General features: G+C 38.2%; 1 protein-coding gene across 1 annotated transcript in view; it reads right to left on the bottom strand.

Moving 5' to 3' along the window:
* The window catches only part of LOC126100342 (mucin-19-like), a 445,217-nt gene that overhangs the window by 3,058 nt on the left and 422,687 nt on the right, over nt 1-19,472 (bottom strand). The window contains exons 8-10 of the mRNA XM_049910954.1: nt 18,398-18,582; nt 11,594-11,722; nt 6,117-6,228 (exon numbers count right to left, since the gene is read on the bottom strand). Coding sequence (XP_049766911.1) covers nt 6,117-6,228; nt 11,594-11,722; nt 18,398-18,582 — 426 coding nt within the window. The remainder of the gene's footprint in view (nt 1-6,116; nt 6,229-11,593; nt 11,723-18,397; nt 18,583-19,472) is intronic.

Consider the following 19,472-nt stretch of genomic DNA (forward strand, 5'->3'; position numbering starts at 1 on the left):
AGGCCCACTGTTAGGAGTATTTGGTGCCCTGTGTTTTCAGACACGTTTGTACTTGGTTCAGGATTAAAGTCTTATGTTATTTCTACCACAGTTTGCAGCCTGTCTTGTTTTACCATCTTCCCACCCTACTATATCCAATATCTGTAATGAGGGGCTGCCATCCAACCCCATAATGTCTGTACATGGTTTCACCTTGGTTTTGCTATGTGTTGAAAGTACTCTCCAAAGCACTCTTCAAACACCCAACAAGTTGTGCGGTTTGCGAAATGCTCATGCTGAGCCTCTGGGCAATCATAATTTGTCCTCAGTCAAACTCAGATAAGTAGCACATCTTCCCCATTATAGACATGGACAGCACACTAACTGATACTAATGCACCGTGCATGTGTCAGACTAACAGTAATTCCTTGCCAGGTGACACTGCTATTGCACGGACAGTTTTATATCAGTAGCAGGTCAGTGGTCATAACATTATGGCTGATCAATGTACAAAGAAAGATCAAGATTTGTTTGACTCACAGCAGAGTATCATGAAAATGTAGAAAAACTTGAACTGACAGATGCCATTTATCTTGTGACGGTCTACTTACAAAATTTCAAAAACTAGTACTAAATGAAAAATCTAGAGATATTCTTCAGCTCACTATGTATTGCTCCTGCAAGGATCATGAAGGCACAGTCCACTCAGATAAACTTAAGCAATTATTTTTTCCAGTGCACCATATGTGATTGGAATGGAAAGAAACCCTCACACGTGGTACCATGGTAAGTACTGTCTGCCATGCACTTCACAGTGCTTTAGGCATGCAGGTAGATGCAAATACCCTGGGTCATGAAGTGCTGTAACATACTACAGATAGTCACTAGGCACACTCTTGCACATCTTTCATTTAGTTTGTAGACCTGTACTTACACTACGAATCATCAAAGAAAAAACTGCTTACTTTGATGATGCAGCATCCATAATTTATGTCCTGCTGGGAATCACTTTCATGGCAGCTGTATACACAATTTGAGATCTATCACTAGATTGCAATAGTGGAGTGTGATAAAGATTTAAAGTTGGGAAAATGAAATTTATTATGAGTAATTGTCTGACTGACAACCGGCAGAAGAAAAAGTGTAGTTAAATCTTAATATTTAGCACTGAAGAAAATGCATTTAAAACCTATTTACAAATCACTACCTACAAAACACTTCCTAGAAAACACAAGTTATGTGATAAGAGGTTTCCAGGACATCAAAAGGACTATGATTGTCACTGGAGCACAACTTCCGTGAGTTAATACAAACACAGTGAAATAATCAAAATAGCAACAAGGAGGCTGCATAAATAGTGTTGTGATTATATGAGTCAACATGCACATATTCATGCTGCTTCCACTAATATGGAGTATAGATTAACAGTATTCATGATGACACAAATATTTTCACCTGTTTGAAGTTTAAGAAATTTGGCCACCTTCAGCTTTTTAAATAATATTAACCTTCAAAACAGTTATTGCAGCTGCGGATCGTTGTATAAGGAAATTAATGGACTAGAGCAATGGAAAATCCAGGATGGAATGTAACAATATTATGAAAAGGAAAGTTGCTACTTACCATATAGCGGAGATGCTGAGTCGCAGGTAGGCACAGCAAAGAGACTCTCACAAATAAAGCTTTCAGCCACTAAGGCCTTCATGAACAACAGATCACACACACACACACACACACACACACACACACACACACACACACACACACAACTCAGACAAACGAGTGCAAGCAACAGCACCAGTGCATGATGGGAGTGGCAACTGGTTAGGGGTAAGGAGGAGCCTGTGTGTGTATGTGTGTGTGTGTGTGTGTGTGTGTCGTCTATTGTTGACAAAGGCCTTAATGGCTGAAAGCTTTATTTGTGACAGTCTTTTTGTTGTGCCTATCAGTGACTCAGCATCTCTGCTATATGGTGAGTAGCAACTTTCCTTTTCATAATATTGTGAAATTAATGGGCACATGTTTATAATTTGCTTTCATATAAATTGCTAGACGAATATAGAAAAGTATCACAGAAGAAGTCTCAATAGACAACAGAAATCTTCAGAGCTGATTTTATGAAGCTAATTAATCCATGTCTACAAGTCTGCCAAGGTGAAGTTGCTTGCATGGCAGTATCATAGGTGCAACCACAATGGAAGGGTATCTGTGGAGACATCTCACTAATTCTGGTAATTCTTGAAGAGGGGCAGCAGCCTTTCCAGTAGCTAAGGTGGCAACAGTTAGAATGGCTGACTGATCTGGCCTTGTTATTTTATTCATCATGGTCCTGTTGTGCTTGTACTGCAAACCGAAAGAGAGGGGAAACTACAACTGTGGTTTTTCCCCTCAAAATCATGCAGCTCTACTGTATGACTTAATCATGAAATGGCATGCTCTTGGGTAAAATATTCTGGAGTATCCTATTTGAATGACTTGGATGTCCAGTAGGATGTCATCATCAAGAAAAACATGGGTTAGTGTGTGGCATGTTGGATGGGCAGGCAGACTGTAAAAATGAAACTCGATAGTTTGAAGTTAGATATACTGGGAATTAGTGAAGTGTGGCGGCAGGAAGAAAAAAACTTTTGTTCAGGTAACTACAAGGGTACAAAAATAAGACAGACAGGGATAATGAAGGAGTAGTCCTATAATGAATAAGAAAATATGGATGTTTGGAAAGTGCCATGAACAGTATAGTGAATGCTTTACTGTAGTCAACATACACAAAAGATAACACACACAAGTATAAAGCTTATATGCCACATGAAATTAAGGAGATGCTATGTGGAAAAACTGAATGAACCAGAGATTGGTCAGAGTACCAAGACAGCAGAACACAACGCTGTGCTGAAACAGGAGAAAGCAATAAAATAGGGTGCCTTTGAGAGGTAAAATAGGGATAGTGGCAGAGGATCACATAGGTAAAAAAAAATAGATTGACATAAAGTGCAAAATGGCTAAGCAGTAATGGCTAGAGGACAAATCCAATACTCTAGAAGCATTCATAATGAAGGGAATGATGGTTGTCAAGAGAATAATGATAATGAATAAATGATAATTTGCATACTCGTGCTGGCACAATTCTTGCTCATGCTGCTACAACTGAGCTTGAGCTCCATCTTTTATGACCTTATTGTTGAAGAAGATGCAAATGCTAACCTTCTTATTTATCTTTATACAGCTACTCTTCTTGAATATTTGTGGCTGGCCACAATAAACACCTTTGTAACTTCTTTTTCTTTTTTTCATTATAAGAGCATAATGTTGACACCAAGGCATACAGTATATGGGAAACTGTTGTGAACTGTGATGCTTAACAATGAACTTCCATAGACAACCCCTAATCCATTTTCCCATTAAAATTCACAAAGGCATGAGTTACATAGAAGAAAGCATTGCCTTCATCCAGCGGAGTCATGCGGCTACACAAGAAACAGCCAACTTTTGATTTCCCTTAATTTATTATTTCTTAAGATACATAAAAAAAGGCACAGCCACTTTTACAAGGAATATAACCTTGGAAGAACGTTAGGTAACAATTGTATGGAATGTTTTCATTGCTTTTCCACACAATAACAAGAGAAGAAGAAATTTTGTTCTATCATTAGTATGTTAAATTACAGGAGGTACTCAGTAAGTAATATAATACACTTGTTTTTCCTTGGCTAATTTCAGTTGGAAAAATGTGCAATTTGTTGTGGGACATCATGGAATATTTCTACTTCATCCTCTATAGTTCCACGAGTTCCGATAAGTAGCAGCATTACACATAGCCCTCAAAATAACAGTCTGTAACAAAAGCGCATTTCAAGCAGAGAGCTGTCATCAAGTTTCTTTTGGTCAAAAACCAGAGCATCACAGATATTCATAGACCCTTGCAGAATGTCTATGGAAGCATGGCAGTAAAGAAAAGCATGATGAGTCACAGGTGAGGTGTCTGTCATTACAATAAGGTCGCACATATCTATCTGATCTGAATTCCCTGAGATTTTATAAAATTCCCTCAGAATTCCACACTTTCCAGAAGAACTGCCACTCTTTGTTTCGACTACACTTATTTGCCAGTCACAGGTTGTGTCTGTGTGCACGCACCATCTCACTTACTACTAGTATCATTTCATCACGAACTGGCTTGAGACACAGCAAGGTTGAATAGCTCCACTTGCTAGATCTTAAATACATAAATTTGTTTTCCATCACACAAATAAGATATGTACCATGTATAAATTGTATTTCATAAAGTACAATTTACCTTAATATCATCCTCTAGACCACATGAAAACTATGTTTAAGCCACAATTATAGTGTCGGTACAAGATGAGTAAATTTTTCTATTTACTACAACAACCATTTGAGAACTGTTTTTCTACACTGCATAAAATAAAATTATACATTTAAATAGCTACACTCCTGGAAATGGAAAAAAGAACACATTGACACCGGTGTGTCAGACCCACCATACTTGCTCCGGACACTGCGAGAGGGCTGTACAAGCAATGATCACACGCACGGCACAGCGGACACACCAGGAACCGCGGTGTTGGCCGTCGAATAGCGCTAGCTGCGCAGCATTTGTGCACCGCCGCCGTCAGTGTCAGCCAGTTTGCCGTGGCATACGGAGCTCCATCGCAGTCTTTAACACTGGTAGCATGCCGCGACAGCGTGGACGTGAACCGTATGTGCAGTTGACGGACTTTGAGCGAGGGCGTATAGTGGGCATGCGGGAGGCCGGGTGGACGTACCGCCGAATTGCTCAACACGTGGGGCGTGAGGTCTCCACAGTACATCGATGTTGTCGCCAGTGGTCGGCAGAAGGTGCACGTGCCCGTCGACCTGGGACCGGACCGCAGCGATGCACGGATGCACGCCAAGACCGTAGGATCCTACGCAGTGCCGTAGGGGACCGCACCGCCACTTCCCAGCAAATTAGGGACACTGTTGCTCCTGGGGTATCGGCGAGGACCATTCGCAACCGTCTCAATGAAGCTGGGCTACGGTCCCGCACACCGTTAGGCCGTCTTCCGCTCACGCCCCAACATCGTGCAGCCCGCCTCCAGTAGTGTCGCGACAGGCGTGAATGGAGGGACGAATGGAGACGTGTCATCTTCAGCGATGAGAGTCGCTTCTGCCTTGGTGCCAATGATGGTCGTATGCGTGTTTGACGCCGTGCAGGTGGGCGCCACAATCAGGACTGCATACGACCAAGGCACACAGGGCCAACACCCGGCCTCATGGTGTGGGGAGCGATCTCCTACACTGGCCGTACACCACTGGTGATCGTCGAGGGGACACTGAATAGTGCACGGTACATCCAAACCGTCATCGAACCCATCGTTCTACCATTCCTAGACCGGCAAGGGAACTTGCTGTTCCAACAGGACAATGCACGTCCGCATGTATCCCGTGCCACCCAACGTGCTCTAGCAGGTGTACCCTGGCCAGCAAGATTTCCGGATCTGTCCCCCATTGAGCATGTTTGGGACTGGATGAAGCGTCGTCTCACGCGGTCTGCACGTCCAGCACGAACGCTGGTCCAACTGAGGCGCCAGGTGGAAATGGCATGGCAAGCCGTTCCACAGGACTACATCCAGCATCTCTACGATCGTCTCCATGGGAGAATAGCAGCCTGCATTGCTGCGAAAGGTGGATATACACTGTACTAGTGTCGACATTGTGCATGCTCTGTTGCCTGTGTCTATGTGCCTGTGGTTCTGTCAGTGTGATCATGTGATGTATCTGACCCCAGGAATGTGTCAATAAAGTTTCCCCTTCCTGGGACAATGAATTCACGGTGTTCTTATTTCAATTTCCAGGAGTGTATTTTAACTAGCTGAAGAAATGTAATTTAATTATATGAATGTGTGGTGTCTGTCCTTCTGGACATGTCAAAAAGGACAGACACCATGCAGAATCCGCAGCTGTTATACATTGTGTGAATGTAATTTATGCTAATCAAGTTATGCAGTAATGAATTTTGAATGAGACATAGGGAATGGAAGTGTTAAATGATTCAGGTTGTGATAATGCTTGCTTGCCCTAAGACTATTAAAATACAATTAAAAAATTTATTTAAAGTATTATCAGCAGTTACTTACCCAGTGTAACAATTTCCCATATAAGAATTCCAAAACTCCAGACATCTGATTTATGCGTGAAGATACGGTACAAGAGGGACTCTGGTGCCATCCATCGAATTGGAAGAGCCCCCTGCAAATATAAGTTTTCCATGATTTTGGGTCAAATCATGAATCTTTGCCTGCAGTAATTACCTTGTCAAGTTATTGAATAAATATAGAATTTACCATATTGCTATAACCTGAATTGTATAATAACCAGTTTTCCTGGCATCTGTGGTCTACAGACCAATGCTTGGTTTGATGCAGCTCCCTACACTAGACCTACTCTATCACGTGAAATTGTCTTCAACTCCAAATAACTACTGAAGTCTCCAAATAACTACCACTACCTACAACCATTTGAACCTGCTTATTGTCTCCCTCTGCAGTTTTTAGCCTTCACACTTCCCTTCATTACCAACTGGTTATTCCTTTATGCCTCAGGATGCGTCTTATCAACTGATCCCTTCTTTTAGTCCAGATGTGCCATATTTTTTCTCCAATTGTTTCAGTACCTCGCCATTAGTTATTTGTTCAACCAACCCAATCTTCAACGAGATTGCTTAGCACCACATTTCAAAAGCTGCTATTCTCTTCATGTCTGAATTGCTGACTGACTATGTTAATGACAGTACATTGAGAATAATCTCATGATATTTATAAAACTTTTTATTTTATTTATTTATATGTCATGTTCTGTAGGACCAAATTCAGGAGCAATTCTCCAAGGTCATGTAAGTGTCAGTACATAAAATTCAACATAAAAGTAATAAAAGATAAAAATAAAATGTTTATGAACCCAGAAAAGTCAATCCATAAGTTTAAGTAAACACAATCAACAATAAAACAAGAAACAGCTTAATTTTTCATGGAACTCCTCAACAGAATAGAATGAGTGACCCATGAGGAAACTCTTCAGTTTCGATTTGAAAGTGTGTGGATTACTGCAGAGATTTTTGAATTTGAGTGGTAGCTTATTGAAAATGGAGGCACAAGAGTTAAGGAAGTCCGATCCAAATGCAAGTTTGATATCTGCCGAGTATTAACTGAGTGAAAGCTGCTTATTCTTGGGAATAAGCTAATATCGTTAACAAGAAATGACAGTAAGGAGTATATACATTGAGAGGCCAGTGTCAAAATACCCAGACTCATGAACAGGGTTGACAAGAGGTTTATGAACTTACATCATTTATAGCTCGAACAGCCCATTTCTAAGCCAAAAATATCCTTTTAGAATGGGAAGAGTTACCCCAAAATATAATACCATACAATATAAGTGAATGAAAATAATCAAAGTAATTTTTGTGTTGAATGATCACTCACTTCAGATACCATTCGAATAGTAAAAATGGCAGCATCAAGTCTTTGAACAAGATCCTGAATGTGGGCTTTCCATGACAGCTTACTATCTATCAGAACACCTAGAAATTTGAACTGTTCAGTTTCACTAATCATATGCCCATCCTGTGAAATGAAAACGTCGGGTTTTGTTGAATTGTGTGACAGAAACTGTAAAAACTGGGTCTTACTGTGATTTAGCATTAGTTTAATTTCTAGAAGCCATGAACTTAGGTCATGAACTACACTATTTGAAACTGAGCCAATGTTGCACACAACATCCCTTACTACCAAGCTAGTGTCATCAGCAAACAGAAACATTTTAGAGTAACCCTTAATACTAGTGGTCATATCATTTAAATAAGGAACAGGTATGGCCCCAACACTGATCCCTGGAGCACCCCTCACTTAACTGTACCCCACTCAGACCCCCATTCTTCTTTTTCTTCCTTCAGGGACCAAATTAATACGGAACTGAATATTCATTGCTGAGTATTATATCTGTCAAGATTTTCTGTTTTCAAAACAGTTGAAAAATTGGCGCATGGATATTAAAAGTTAATTACTGCATTAGCATTACTTGAAACATCTTACACAAATGCAGACTTTTCACAAGAAATGAGCTGGCCACTTCATTCTTACAGTATATAACCAGCTCAACAATACAAGTGAAAGCCAAACTGAAACAAAAATGTTTACTATATCATTGTTTCTATTCTGTTAAAGAATTTCTAAAAATTATAAAGGGTATGAGTGCTACAATCCACACTAAATTGTATGTTTTCTGTCATGACAAGTTGTAACATTTGTTATGTTTCTTCTATCTGTAAATAGTCAGCGTATCACTGTTGTTAGCCTAGTGTTGTAATATAACTGACCTATCCCCTTTCACCCATATCTAGTATGTGCTGACTTTCGTCTACAAGACAAATGAAATGATCAGCATTAACTGTGAGAAAACATCACTCCAGTAAACATCCCACTGTAAATATATTTCATAAAATTATCAATAGAACCTACTTCAGTTATTTATAAACAAAAAATTAATCTAAGAGTCATAATGAGTTCCAGTTTGCAAAAAGTGTGGACTATAGATACTACTGGAGAGACATTTTGTCGCTGCACATTGATCTGACACAAATTTCAGAAATAAGCAGTAGTGATGAATATCATATTCTTACTGTGTAAGAATAATTACCATAGTGATGAGTGTATCCAGCTGCATGGAACACAAAGCAAAATTAATACATACAAAATGAAAAATAATACTACTTTTATTTACAAGCTTCCTATGGTTAGAAAATTGTGTAAGATTAACAACTGCATGCAAGAAAATTGCTATTTTTTTCGAATCAGTCAGAGAGTAGCAATATTATGACCACAACAATATACAGGATTGTACTGCAACTTCATCCCATTCCATAACTATCACTTTCACTGAAATGCCAATTAAGGCAGCATTTTCATTATCTATACTCTGCAAACCATTGGAAGATAGTGGAAGATGTTAGTTACATGACAGCTTTCCATACATCAAATTATGTACTACTTACTGCTTGTTAGTATGCTGGGTGACTTACTGCTATCTGCGTATGTACGCAAAGCAAATTTATTCCCCTTATTCAAAGTGTGAGACTGGTAATACATTTCCCATGGGAAAATGAAAATTTAGATTAGGTATAATGTTAACTTTTTAGGCAGATATTTTATGTCAGCAAAGTAATTGGTAATTTTGATTACTCAGAGTACGTTAAAAATAAATTTTTCTCAAGAATCCTCTTCAAAAAGCAGGGGTCATCTTATAATCATGATTGTCTTGTACTTGGGTAAATACAGTAAATCAAAGAAAGTCTGTTGCCCATAGGCAAGGAAGGTACCATACTTCAGTGAGGGTTTTAAAGTCCTTCAGACTATCCCCTGCTGCTCAGATCATAAGACATGTCTTTCAAAATCAAAAATATAAGAAAAAGTATAGATTACTACTTGCCATAAAGATGACATGAGGTTGCAGACAGGCACATGAAAAGACTGTTACACAGTTAAGTTTTGGCCAAAGCCTTCTTCAAAAAAGAAAACACACATACACTCACTCACACAGGCAAGACCTCAGCTCATGACTGCCATCTCTGGCAGCTCAGACCAAAATATTTCAAATCAGTATTTTTATGACTTCTTAACATTGTTTTGTCCCTCTTTTTCTCTCTCCAACAATAACTTCCATAACAATTCTTTTCTGTAATACCACTTGAAAGTTTCAATACCACATCTATCTGCATGCTGTAATAAGAAGGATGTGTTAGGTGAAAGAAACATCCCTTTTATGATGTGTGGGTTGATGCATTGTCAAGGAGCAATAATCTTTCCCCTCTCTAGCCATTCTTTAACTGGTAAGCCTTTACATGCGGTACAAAAACTTCCATAAATGATTCACATTATCCGTCCAGGTGTTTCTTCATGAGGTGCAAACAGTAGGCATTGCAGACATATTAACATGTTTGAAACCATGCAGTTTCTTGCTTGTACCAATGACAAGCATAGGCAGTTGTGGCTATCTGTAGCATTAGCACAAGCTGAAGCAGTGATACTCTCCTGGATTATTTTAGGACCAGATCTTACTAATTTATTATGTGATGCAACAGCTTTTCAACTGAGCCCATATCAATAACACTGTAAACTTTTTTGAGAACATGAATTTCTTCCCTCAATTCATCCATCAGTTCCACTTTGATAGAATCAGCTGCTGAAAATGAGCTGTTTTTCTCCCTGTATTTGAAGTTCACAAGTGCCATGTCTTGACTTAAAGCCTTTTAACCAGCCCGTACTTGCTTCAAAATTTGATGTCCCTCAAAGATTTTCATTATAATTAATTGCATTTTCAATAGAATGGGACCAACGATAGCCTCTCCTTGTGATCTTCATTGTGCAAATCACCTGTAAACAGCATCATCTGGGTCCACGTTCATGGCGAGTTTCATAGTTTTCTGACTTGCCAATCCATCAGTACAATCAAGCTTAGATACAAACTTTCTTATGCTCGTCTTCTTTCTCTCTCTCTCTCTCTCTCTCTCTCTCTCTCTCTCTCTCTCTCTCTCTCTCTCTCTCTCTCCCCATAACTGTTGACTCACCAACCTTGCACCCATTAGATAACTTGTTTGCAGATTAATCTTTCTCTAAACTGTAGTTTAGGCATTCTGTATCACAAGTTAACATGATGCGTCAAAGTTCACAGGTGTGGAGAGGGCTCAAGACCTCAGTGGGAAGAGGATGGCACGCATGATCAAGTAACAACTCAGTTAAGCAATCATTTGGTCGACCACCATTTGAATAATCAACACACTACTCTACTGACAGTAAACACACATAAAAACTGACAAACTACTTAGTTTCTGGAGCTACTACAGGAAGCATAAAAGGGAGGGCAGATCACTCAGACTCCAGAATGAGAGGCGCACACATGTTGAGAAGACAAGAGCAGACTTTTGCTGAACCCATGTTTTTTATTAATGTGTTGTATGCCTCCTGAACCACACACATATCTGAAGTTATACTGATTTTCCATCTGATGAGACTGATTAAGTTAATAATTTGCTATCAATAACAAAGATACATTTAGGAAACTGAAGTAAAAATTTACATGAGAAGACACTGTAAAAAATAGCTGAAAGGACTATATATTTTTACAGTTAACTAAATTTGAGAGAAATGGCAGAGGTGTATAAGTAGTCAGAATTATCCATTACTGTTGGCTGACAATTTGTTGTAAATAGTAAAGCAACACGACAAGCAAACTGTAATACTTTGCCATATTATATAATTCAATTTAAGATTTCATGGGCCTGTCATATATTTCTAAATTGTTTACTATTTCTGGGCATAAAAATTATCAATAAATTCCCTACAAATACAATGCATGAATTATCAATATGGGTAATACACTCGTTACTACAGTAAAAGAATAGATTTGTTTAAATAAAAGTAATCTGAGGCACAAAAGTGTAGCTAATATTAAAATGAAGCCAAGCCTAATACATGGTTGTTCTCATGCTTCCTCCCCATGTCATATCACTCAAAATGGCAACGAGTATATATACTATAATGTACACAACTGCTTTCCTCACCTTTGTGTGTCTCTGCTCATATACATCACCGAGATCCTGGACACTTCGAGACATGCCAAAATCTGCAACTTTGCACATTTTGTTGTGATCCACAAGCACATTCCTAGCTGCTAAGTCACGGTGGATTATCTGTGAAATAAACATTAAAAAAATGTTTGCCTGAGATGATTAGACCATGTAGCACACTGCAATGCAGCACGCATATACACTTGAAAACAAAACATAAGACTCTCAATAAAGTTTTTATTAATAATAATCCTATCAAGAGTTAATTGAGGGTTACGACAAGTGATTTATATGCCTGCAGATAATTTTATATCCTGATTAATGTGCTGCTTCCTCATCAGAAAATATGCAGAGTGATTAGAAATTATACTGCTTACTTATAAGCACAATGAATATTACTGTGGTACAAATCCCTCTTTCATAATCAGAAAACAATAACCTGATTATTTTGTAACCTTAGGGTTATCAGTTTGCTTATTTTGGCAAGAAAATGTCCAGAGTCAATGTTCCACTCCGCAGCAGAGTACATGCAATGGCCTGGACTCAGACCCAGAAAGGTTAGAGCCCCAAACCAGTATATATTTTTCATCTGTCAGGAAGTTTAAAATAGTGTCATACAGTGTCTTAGAGTGTTGCATTACAAAACATGTAAGTTGCAAAGTTTATTGCAAAAATGTTATATGTTCAGCACATGGTCATTTCTTTAAGTCTTATTTATAAAACAGTAAGCTCTAGTACCACTGGACAACAAAGACATGGTTCTGAAACATCCCTCAAGCTGTCAAAAACTTTCAGTATTATATATAACAGCACCCAGTTAAGTAAACTGAAGGTTTAGATGTTAAGCAACAATCTTTATGTGTTAGGGGCTGCTCACACAAGCGACTGATCTCAGCAATCTGTCACATGGGCAATTAATTACTTTGTACATCGTGCATATGGAGACAAATCACAGTGATCAAACTCTCGTAGCTGACTGCATGGAAATCCTAGGCAATCTAATGGATTGCACATGCAATTCATACAAGCAATATGGCTGCTTGGCTGGTTAGCAGCTATATGTGGCAATATGGCTGTCTGACAGCAACTCATTTGTCTAGATATCACGTGTTGTTGTGTAGTTTTACTTCATTTCACTTCATCCATGTAGAATAAGAATTTTACTTCAGAATTCATAGTTATTCAGGGACCATGAACCGCTTTGACAAGTAAAGTTGAGGATGGAGTTGCCATTTATATTAAGAAGTAACAAAATACACATACTCCAGTTTGGCCGTCATTAGCATTTTGAGGCTTGTGCTGTAGAAGAACTGATGGGAAGTCCATAGTTATAGTCGTGATATATTGGACTCCAGTTGATTAAAAAGTTATTTATGGAACAATAACACACATTATTGAAGTTTTTAACTTCTAAACAGTATGGCATACCACAATATCTAGTGGACATTTTAGTATATATGTTCAGGGCAAATCCATTACACACTTATCCTCGCAACCCCTGTCACTGCATGTGCTGTGACTCTCACTTGTACAATTTATAACAGAACTTACGATAAAGAGCAGTACTTCTACTAACAACATTACTGCAGATACATCAAGATTGTAAAGCAAACTGTGTAAATACTTGCAGTTGAACTATAAGACTAATGAATGAAAAGGGAACTAAGGGCTAATAAATGAACTGTATTAGCACACTGAAAAGACTAACACAACCTGCTTGGCATCACTGAAATTTGCTAATATATTATGTGTTGTTGTTGTTGTCTTCAGTCCTGAGACTGGTTTGATGCAGCTCTCCATGCTACTCTATCCTGTGCAAGCTTCTTCATCTCCCAGTACCTAATGCAACCTACATCCTTCTGAATCTGCTTAGTGTATTCATCTCTTGGTCTCCCCCTACGATTTTTACCCTACACGCTGCCCTCCAATACTAAATTGGTGATCCCTTGATGCCTCAGAACATGTCCTATCAACCGATCCCTTCTTCTGGTCAAGTTGTGCCACAAACTTCTCTTCTCCCCAATCCTATTCAATACTTCCTCATTAGTTATGTGATCTACCCATCTAATCTTCAGCATTTTTCTGTAGCACCACATTTCGAAAGCTTCTATTCTCTTCTTGTCCAAACTATTTACCATCCAGGTTTCACTTCCATACATGGCTACACTCCATAATACAATACTTACAGAAATGACTTCCTGACACTTAAATCTATACTCGATGTTAACAAATTTCTCTTCTTCAGAAACGCTTTCCTTGCCATTGCCAGTCTACATTTTATATCCTCTCTACTTCGACCATCATCAGTTATTTTGCTCCCCAAATAGCAAAACTCCTTTATTACTTTAAGTGTCTCATTTCCTAATCTAATACCCTCAACATCACCCGACTTAATTCGACTACATTCCATTATCCTCGTTTTGCTTTTGTTGATGTTCATCTTATATCCTCCCTTCAAGACACCATCCATTCCGTTCAACTGCTCTTCCAAGTCCTTTGCTGTCTCTGACAGAATTACAATGTCATCAGTGAACCTCAAAGTTTTTATTTCTTCTCCATGGATTTTAATACCTACTCCAAATTTTTCTTTTGTTTCCTTTACTGCTTGCTCAATATACAGATTGAATAACATCGGGGAGAGGCTACAACCCTGTCTTACTCCCTTCCCAACCACTGCTTCCCTTTCATGTCCCTCGACTCTTATAACTGCCATCTGGTTTCTGTACAAACTGTAAATAGCCTTTCGCTCCCTTATTTTACCCCTGCCAGCTTTAGAATTTGAAAGAGAGTATTCCAGTCAACATTGTCAAAAGCTTTCTCTAAGTCTACAAATGCTAGAAATGTAGGTTTGCCTTTCCTTAATCTTTCTTCTAAGATAAGTCGTAAGGTCAGTATTGCCTCACGTGTTTCAGTATTTCTACGGAATCCAAACTGATCTTCCCCGAGGTCGGCTTCTACTAGTTTCTCCATTCGTCTGCAAAGAATTCGTGTTAGTATTATGCAGCTGTGGCTTATTAAACTGATTGTTCGGTAATTTTCACATCTGTCAACACCTGCTTTCTTTGGGATTGGAATTATTATATTCTTCTTGAAGACTGAGGGTATTTCACCTGTTTCATACATCTTGCTCACCAGATGGTAGAGCTTTGTCAGGACTGGCTCTCCCAAGGCCGTCAGTAGTTCCAATGGAATGTTGTCTACTCCAGGGGCCTTGTTTCAACTCAGGTCTTTCAGTGCTCTGTCAAACTCTTCACGCAGTATCGTATCTCCCATTTCATCTTCATCTACATTCTCTTCCATTTCCATAATATTGTCCTCAAGTACATTGCCCTTGTATAGACCCTCTATATACTCCTTCCACCTTTCTGCTTTCCCTTCTTTGCTTAGAACTGGGTTTCCATCTGAGCTCTTGATGTGATACAAGTGGTTTTCTTATCTCCAAAGGTCTCTTTAATTTTCCTGTAGGCAGTATCTATCTTACCCCTAGTGAGATAAGCCTCTACATCCTTACATTTGTCCTCTAGCCATCCCTGCTTAGCCATTTTGCACTTCCTGTCTATCTCATTTTTGAGACGTTTGTATTCCTTTTTGCCTGCTTCATTTACTGCATTTTTATATTTTCTCCTTTCATCAATTAAATTCAATATTTCTTCTGTTACCCAAGGATTTCTACTAGCCCTCGTCTTTTTACCTACTTGATCCTCTGCTGCCTTCACTACTTCATCCCTCAAAGCTACCCATTCTTCTTCTACTGTATTTTTTCCCCCACTCCTGTCAATTGTTCCCTTATGCTCTCCCTGAAACTCTGTACAACCTCTGGTTCTTTCAGTTTATCCAGGTCCCATCTCCTTAATTCCCACCTTTTTGCAGTTTCTTCAATTTTAATCTACAGGTCATAACCAATAGATTGTGGTCAGAGTCCACATCTGCCCCTGGAAATGTCTTACAATTTAAAACCTGGTTCCTAAATCTCTGTCTTACCATTATATAATCTATCTGATACCTTTTAGTATCTCCAGGGTTCTTCCATGTATACAACCTTCTATCATGATTCTTAAACCAAGTGTTAGCTATGATTAAGTTGTGCTCTGTGCAAAATTCTACCAGCCGGCTTCCTCTTTCATTTCTTACCCCCAATCCATATTCACCTACTACGTTTCCTTCTCTCCCTTTTCCTACACTCGAATTCCAGTCACCCATGACTATTAAATTTTCGTCTCCCTTCACTATCTGAATAATTTCTTTTATTTCATCATACATTTCTTCAATTTCTTCGTCTTGGCATATAAACTTGTACTACTGTAGTAGGTGTGGGCTTCGTATCTATCTTGGCCACAATAATGCGTTCACTATGCTGTTTGTGGTAGCTTACCCGCATTCCTATTTTCCTATTCATTATTAAAGCTACTCCTGCATTACCCCTATTTGACTTTGTGTTTATAACCCTGTAGTCACCTGACCAAAAGTCTTGTTGCTCCTGTCACCGAACTTCACTAATTCCCACTATATCTAACTTTAACCTATCCATTTCCCTTTTAAAATTTTCTAAGCTACCTGCCCGATTAAGGGATCTGACATTCCAGAGCACCAGAGCACATCCGTAGAGCACCAATTTTCTTTCTCCTGATAACGACATCCTCTTGAGTAGTCCCCACCCGGAGATCCGAATGGGGGACTATTTTACCTCCGGAATATGTTACTCAAGAGGACGCCATCATCATTTAATCATACAGTAAAGCTGCATGCCCTCGGGAAAAATTACGGCCGTAGTTTCCCCTTGCTTTCAGCCGTTCGCAGTACCAGCACAGCAAGACCGATTTGGTTATTGTTACAAGGCCAGATCAGTCAATAATCCAGACTGTTGCCCTTGCAACTACTGAAAAGGCTGCTGCCCCTCTTCAGGAACCACACGTTTGTCTGGCCTCTCAACAGATACCCCTCCGTTGTGGTTGTACCTACGGTATGGCTATCTGTATCGCTGAGGCACGCAAGCCTCCCCACCAATGGCAAGGTCTATGGTTCATATTCCCAAGAAAAGCAAGTTTAATAAATTACAATACTCTTTTTATAAATTTATTTTTTACAGGTATTTGTGGGGACATGGAAATCAACTGCAACTGCTGCTAAACACAACACTCCATCTTCCATAGCAGAACTTTTTGATACAGCGATATTCGTAATATTGGTTGAAATTACTTGGAAAACCACTCGTGTGTCTGGGTTCCGGCTAGTGACCACTTGCAGCAATATCACATGTGATGGATTGTTGTAATCCATTGGTCATAAATACCAGAAGGATATTAGTATAATCTCTTTCTGATGATGAGTAGTCTGAATTCTAAGATTCTCCTGTATGTCATTGTCTTTTGGGGTAAATCATATGCCAGAAAAAATTGTTCTTTTTCCCAAAAGAGGTTCAGAAGAATCATGTAAACTGCAATCTTATAAACCTTATGATAACCCTTGTTCTGAAAACTGAATGAACTTATATTAATCCTCTTTGTATGTTCTTATAGTGAGCTTACTCATTAAGAAAACTTATACTAATCCTCTTTGTATGTTCTTATAGTCAGCTTAATCATTAAGAAAATGTTGGTAGAAAGTAGCTATTAAAAGCTACATTAATAATTAACTTTCAATAAATAGCTATAAACTAACTGTGTTCATTCCATTAAAATTTATAGAAACACCATTAGCTTGGTGTGTGTATATCCACATTGATAGTATCCCACAATGGCAGTTATCTGTGAGCCTAAGAAGAAAGGAACATTACAATAGGCATTTCTGCTGGCTGTCGAAAGAAGTCTTCAGTCTTTGAATCTAGATAGTGAGATAATTTGTTGGAGGGAGTCTTCAGTCTTTGAATCTAGATAGTGAGATAATTTGTTGGAGGGTTAATATTGTATATCTTCAATTTAGGGAGCAGTCCTTATCTTGCTTTAAGTCGTGTGCGAGCTTGTTGAAGACCTTTCTACCATAACATAAAATCCCATAGACAAGGAGGCCACATTTATATAAATGTTAAATACATATTTTTGATTTTTTTATTATTAGCACAACAAACAACTTAGAAATAAATGTATTGGGAGGTGTATACGAGAATTTAAAGATTATTGAAAAGGAATCATTAATACTTTATCTACTTTCTGCAGTATTCTTACCACTTAATTTTGCTAAAGGAATATTTTGTTTACTTTAGATGCATTGTGTCAGATGATAGTTGTGCACCTCCAAGACAGAGTGGAAGTATGCAAAATAAACTGGAAGCTTCTGAGAGTAAAGCATGCTGAAATAAGCTTTAATATTGAGAGAAAATGAATCACTAGAGAAAAGGAAAGAATTTTTTAGTAAATTGCCACAGATTATTAAGTTAAAATGTAAAACACTAAAAATTACGTGATTCAAAAATGTTTATAAAATATTAAGGGAATATCTTGCAACTAAAACATAAAAATTTAATCTGTAATATATTGTTCTTAAACATAAACAGAATGTTGTAAAGTGGAATGAAATTAGAACATCATCAGATTTGTGAGAAGGTATTAGGTAAAAGTCCATTGAGTGTGTAATGATTATGTATAAAAATGTATGAATATTATTATTAAATGGATAGCATATTTTGTAACATACTGCTTATAAACATAGTGGATTCCTTCACCTTGAAAATCAATAATATTGCTATGGTGATTTGACGTATACAGTAGTGTACTTGTTTCACCCTAAATGGTATATGAGCAAACAAAGTGTAACGCAATGCAGGCCAATATACACTATATAATTAAAGAGTTAAATACTCACTCCTCTTGAAGCAAGGTATTCCATTCCACGTGCAACACAGTAGGCAAAAATTGTGAGATCACGAGATGTAAGAGCATCTGAATCATCTTCACAGAAGTTGAAATACTTTCGTCTAGTTCGGTGGTCACGAAGATAAGCCAAAAGTTTCCCATACATTACATATTCCATTATCAGCAGATGTGGTTCTGTAAACATTAATGTTTTGTTACATTTGAGTCCAAATTATTTAGAAGAAAGTTCATGTGCCCCCTCCCCCCTTCTCCCTCAACCTCAACAAAATTCTGTTAATGTCTCCCAAAACGTAATTATTTCTAAGTCATTGTTATTATCGTAAGGTCTAGAAGACAATTTTCATGAAGGTCATGTTCAGCCAACAAACCTACTCCAAAATTTAACAAATTTACTGTATTATGTGTTGACGATTGATGTCGATACTCATTAACTGTGTGCACAAGAACATGCAAGTGAATAAAAGTCTGAATCGTCTCTTTAATTTCACTTGACGAACATTATTATCACAAATTATTGATTACCATCACAAACAAAATTATGAAAAGTATCTATAAATATGAAAGAAAAAATTCACTTATATCATTCAAAAGAGTATCCGTGGACTAATTCTGCAGATGGCACTTAAAATTCTTTAATATAAAAATCTGATAGCTGGATCAAGAGATGCGGTAAATAGAATTGATGCATTAATAAGTAATAAACATCACATCATTTGAGATGAAAAGAAGCACCAGCAGCAGCATAAGCAGTTTGAGTTATAACACAGCATTTAGTTTACCGGTAGTTCAGTGTCTACTTCCCAAAAGTTTATGCCGAGAAGTGTTTAAATTTTACTTACATTTAGAGCTTTCATATTCACATATTTCCTGCAGTAGGTTTCTTGTGATCTTAGTTAGTAATGTAGCATCAGACTGCCATTAACGCCACCATTTTCCAACACATTTTGAACTACTAGTTTATTAGTCAGTGTAGGGTCAGCTACCCAAGTGGAAGAAGTGTCCAGCAGTAGCAGGCAGCAGTTTGAATTATATAACAACATTTCGCTTCATTTAGTGTTTATTTT

Source organism: Schistocerca cancellata, chromosome 9 (assembly GCF_023864275.1).
Source record: "Schistocerca cancellata isolate TAMUIC-IGC-003103 chromosome 9, iqSchCanc2.1, whole genome shotgun sequence".
NCBI classification, from domain to species: domain Eukaryota; kingdom Metazoa; phylum Arthropoda; class Insecta; order Orthoptera; family Acrididae; genus Schistocerca; species Schistocerca cancellata.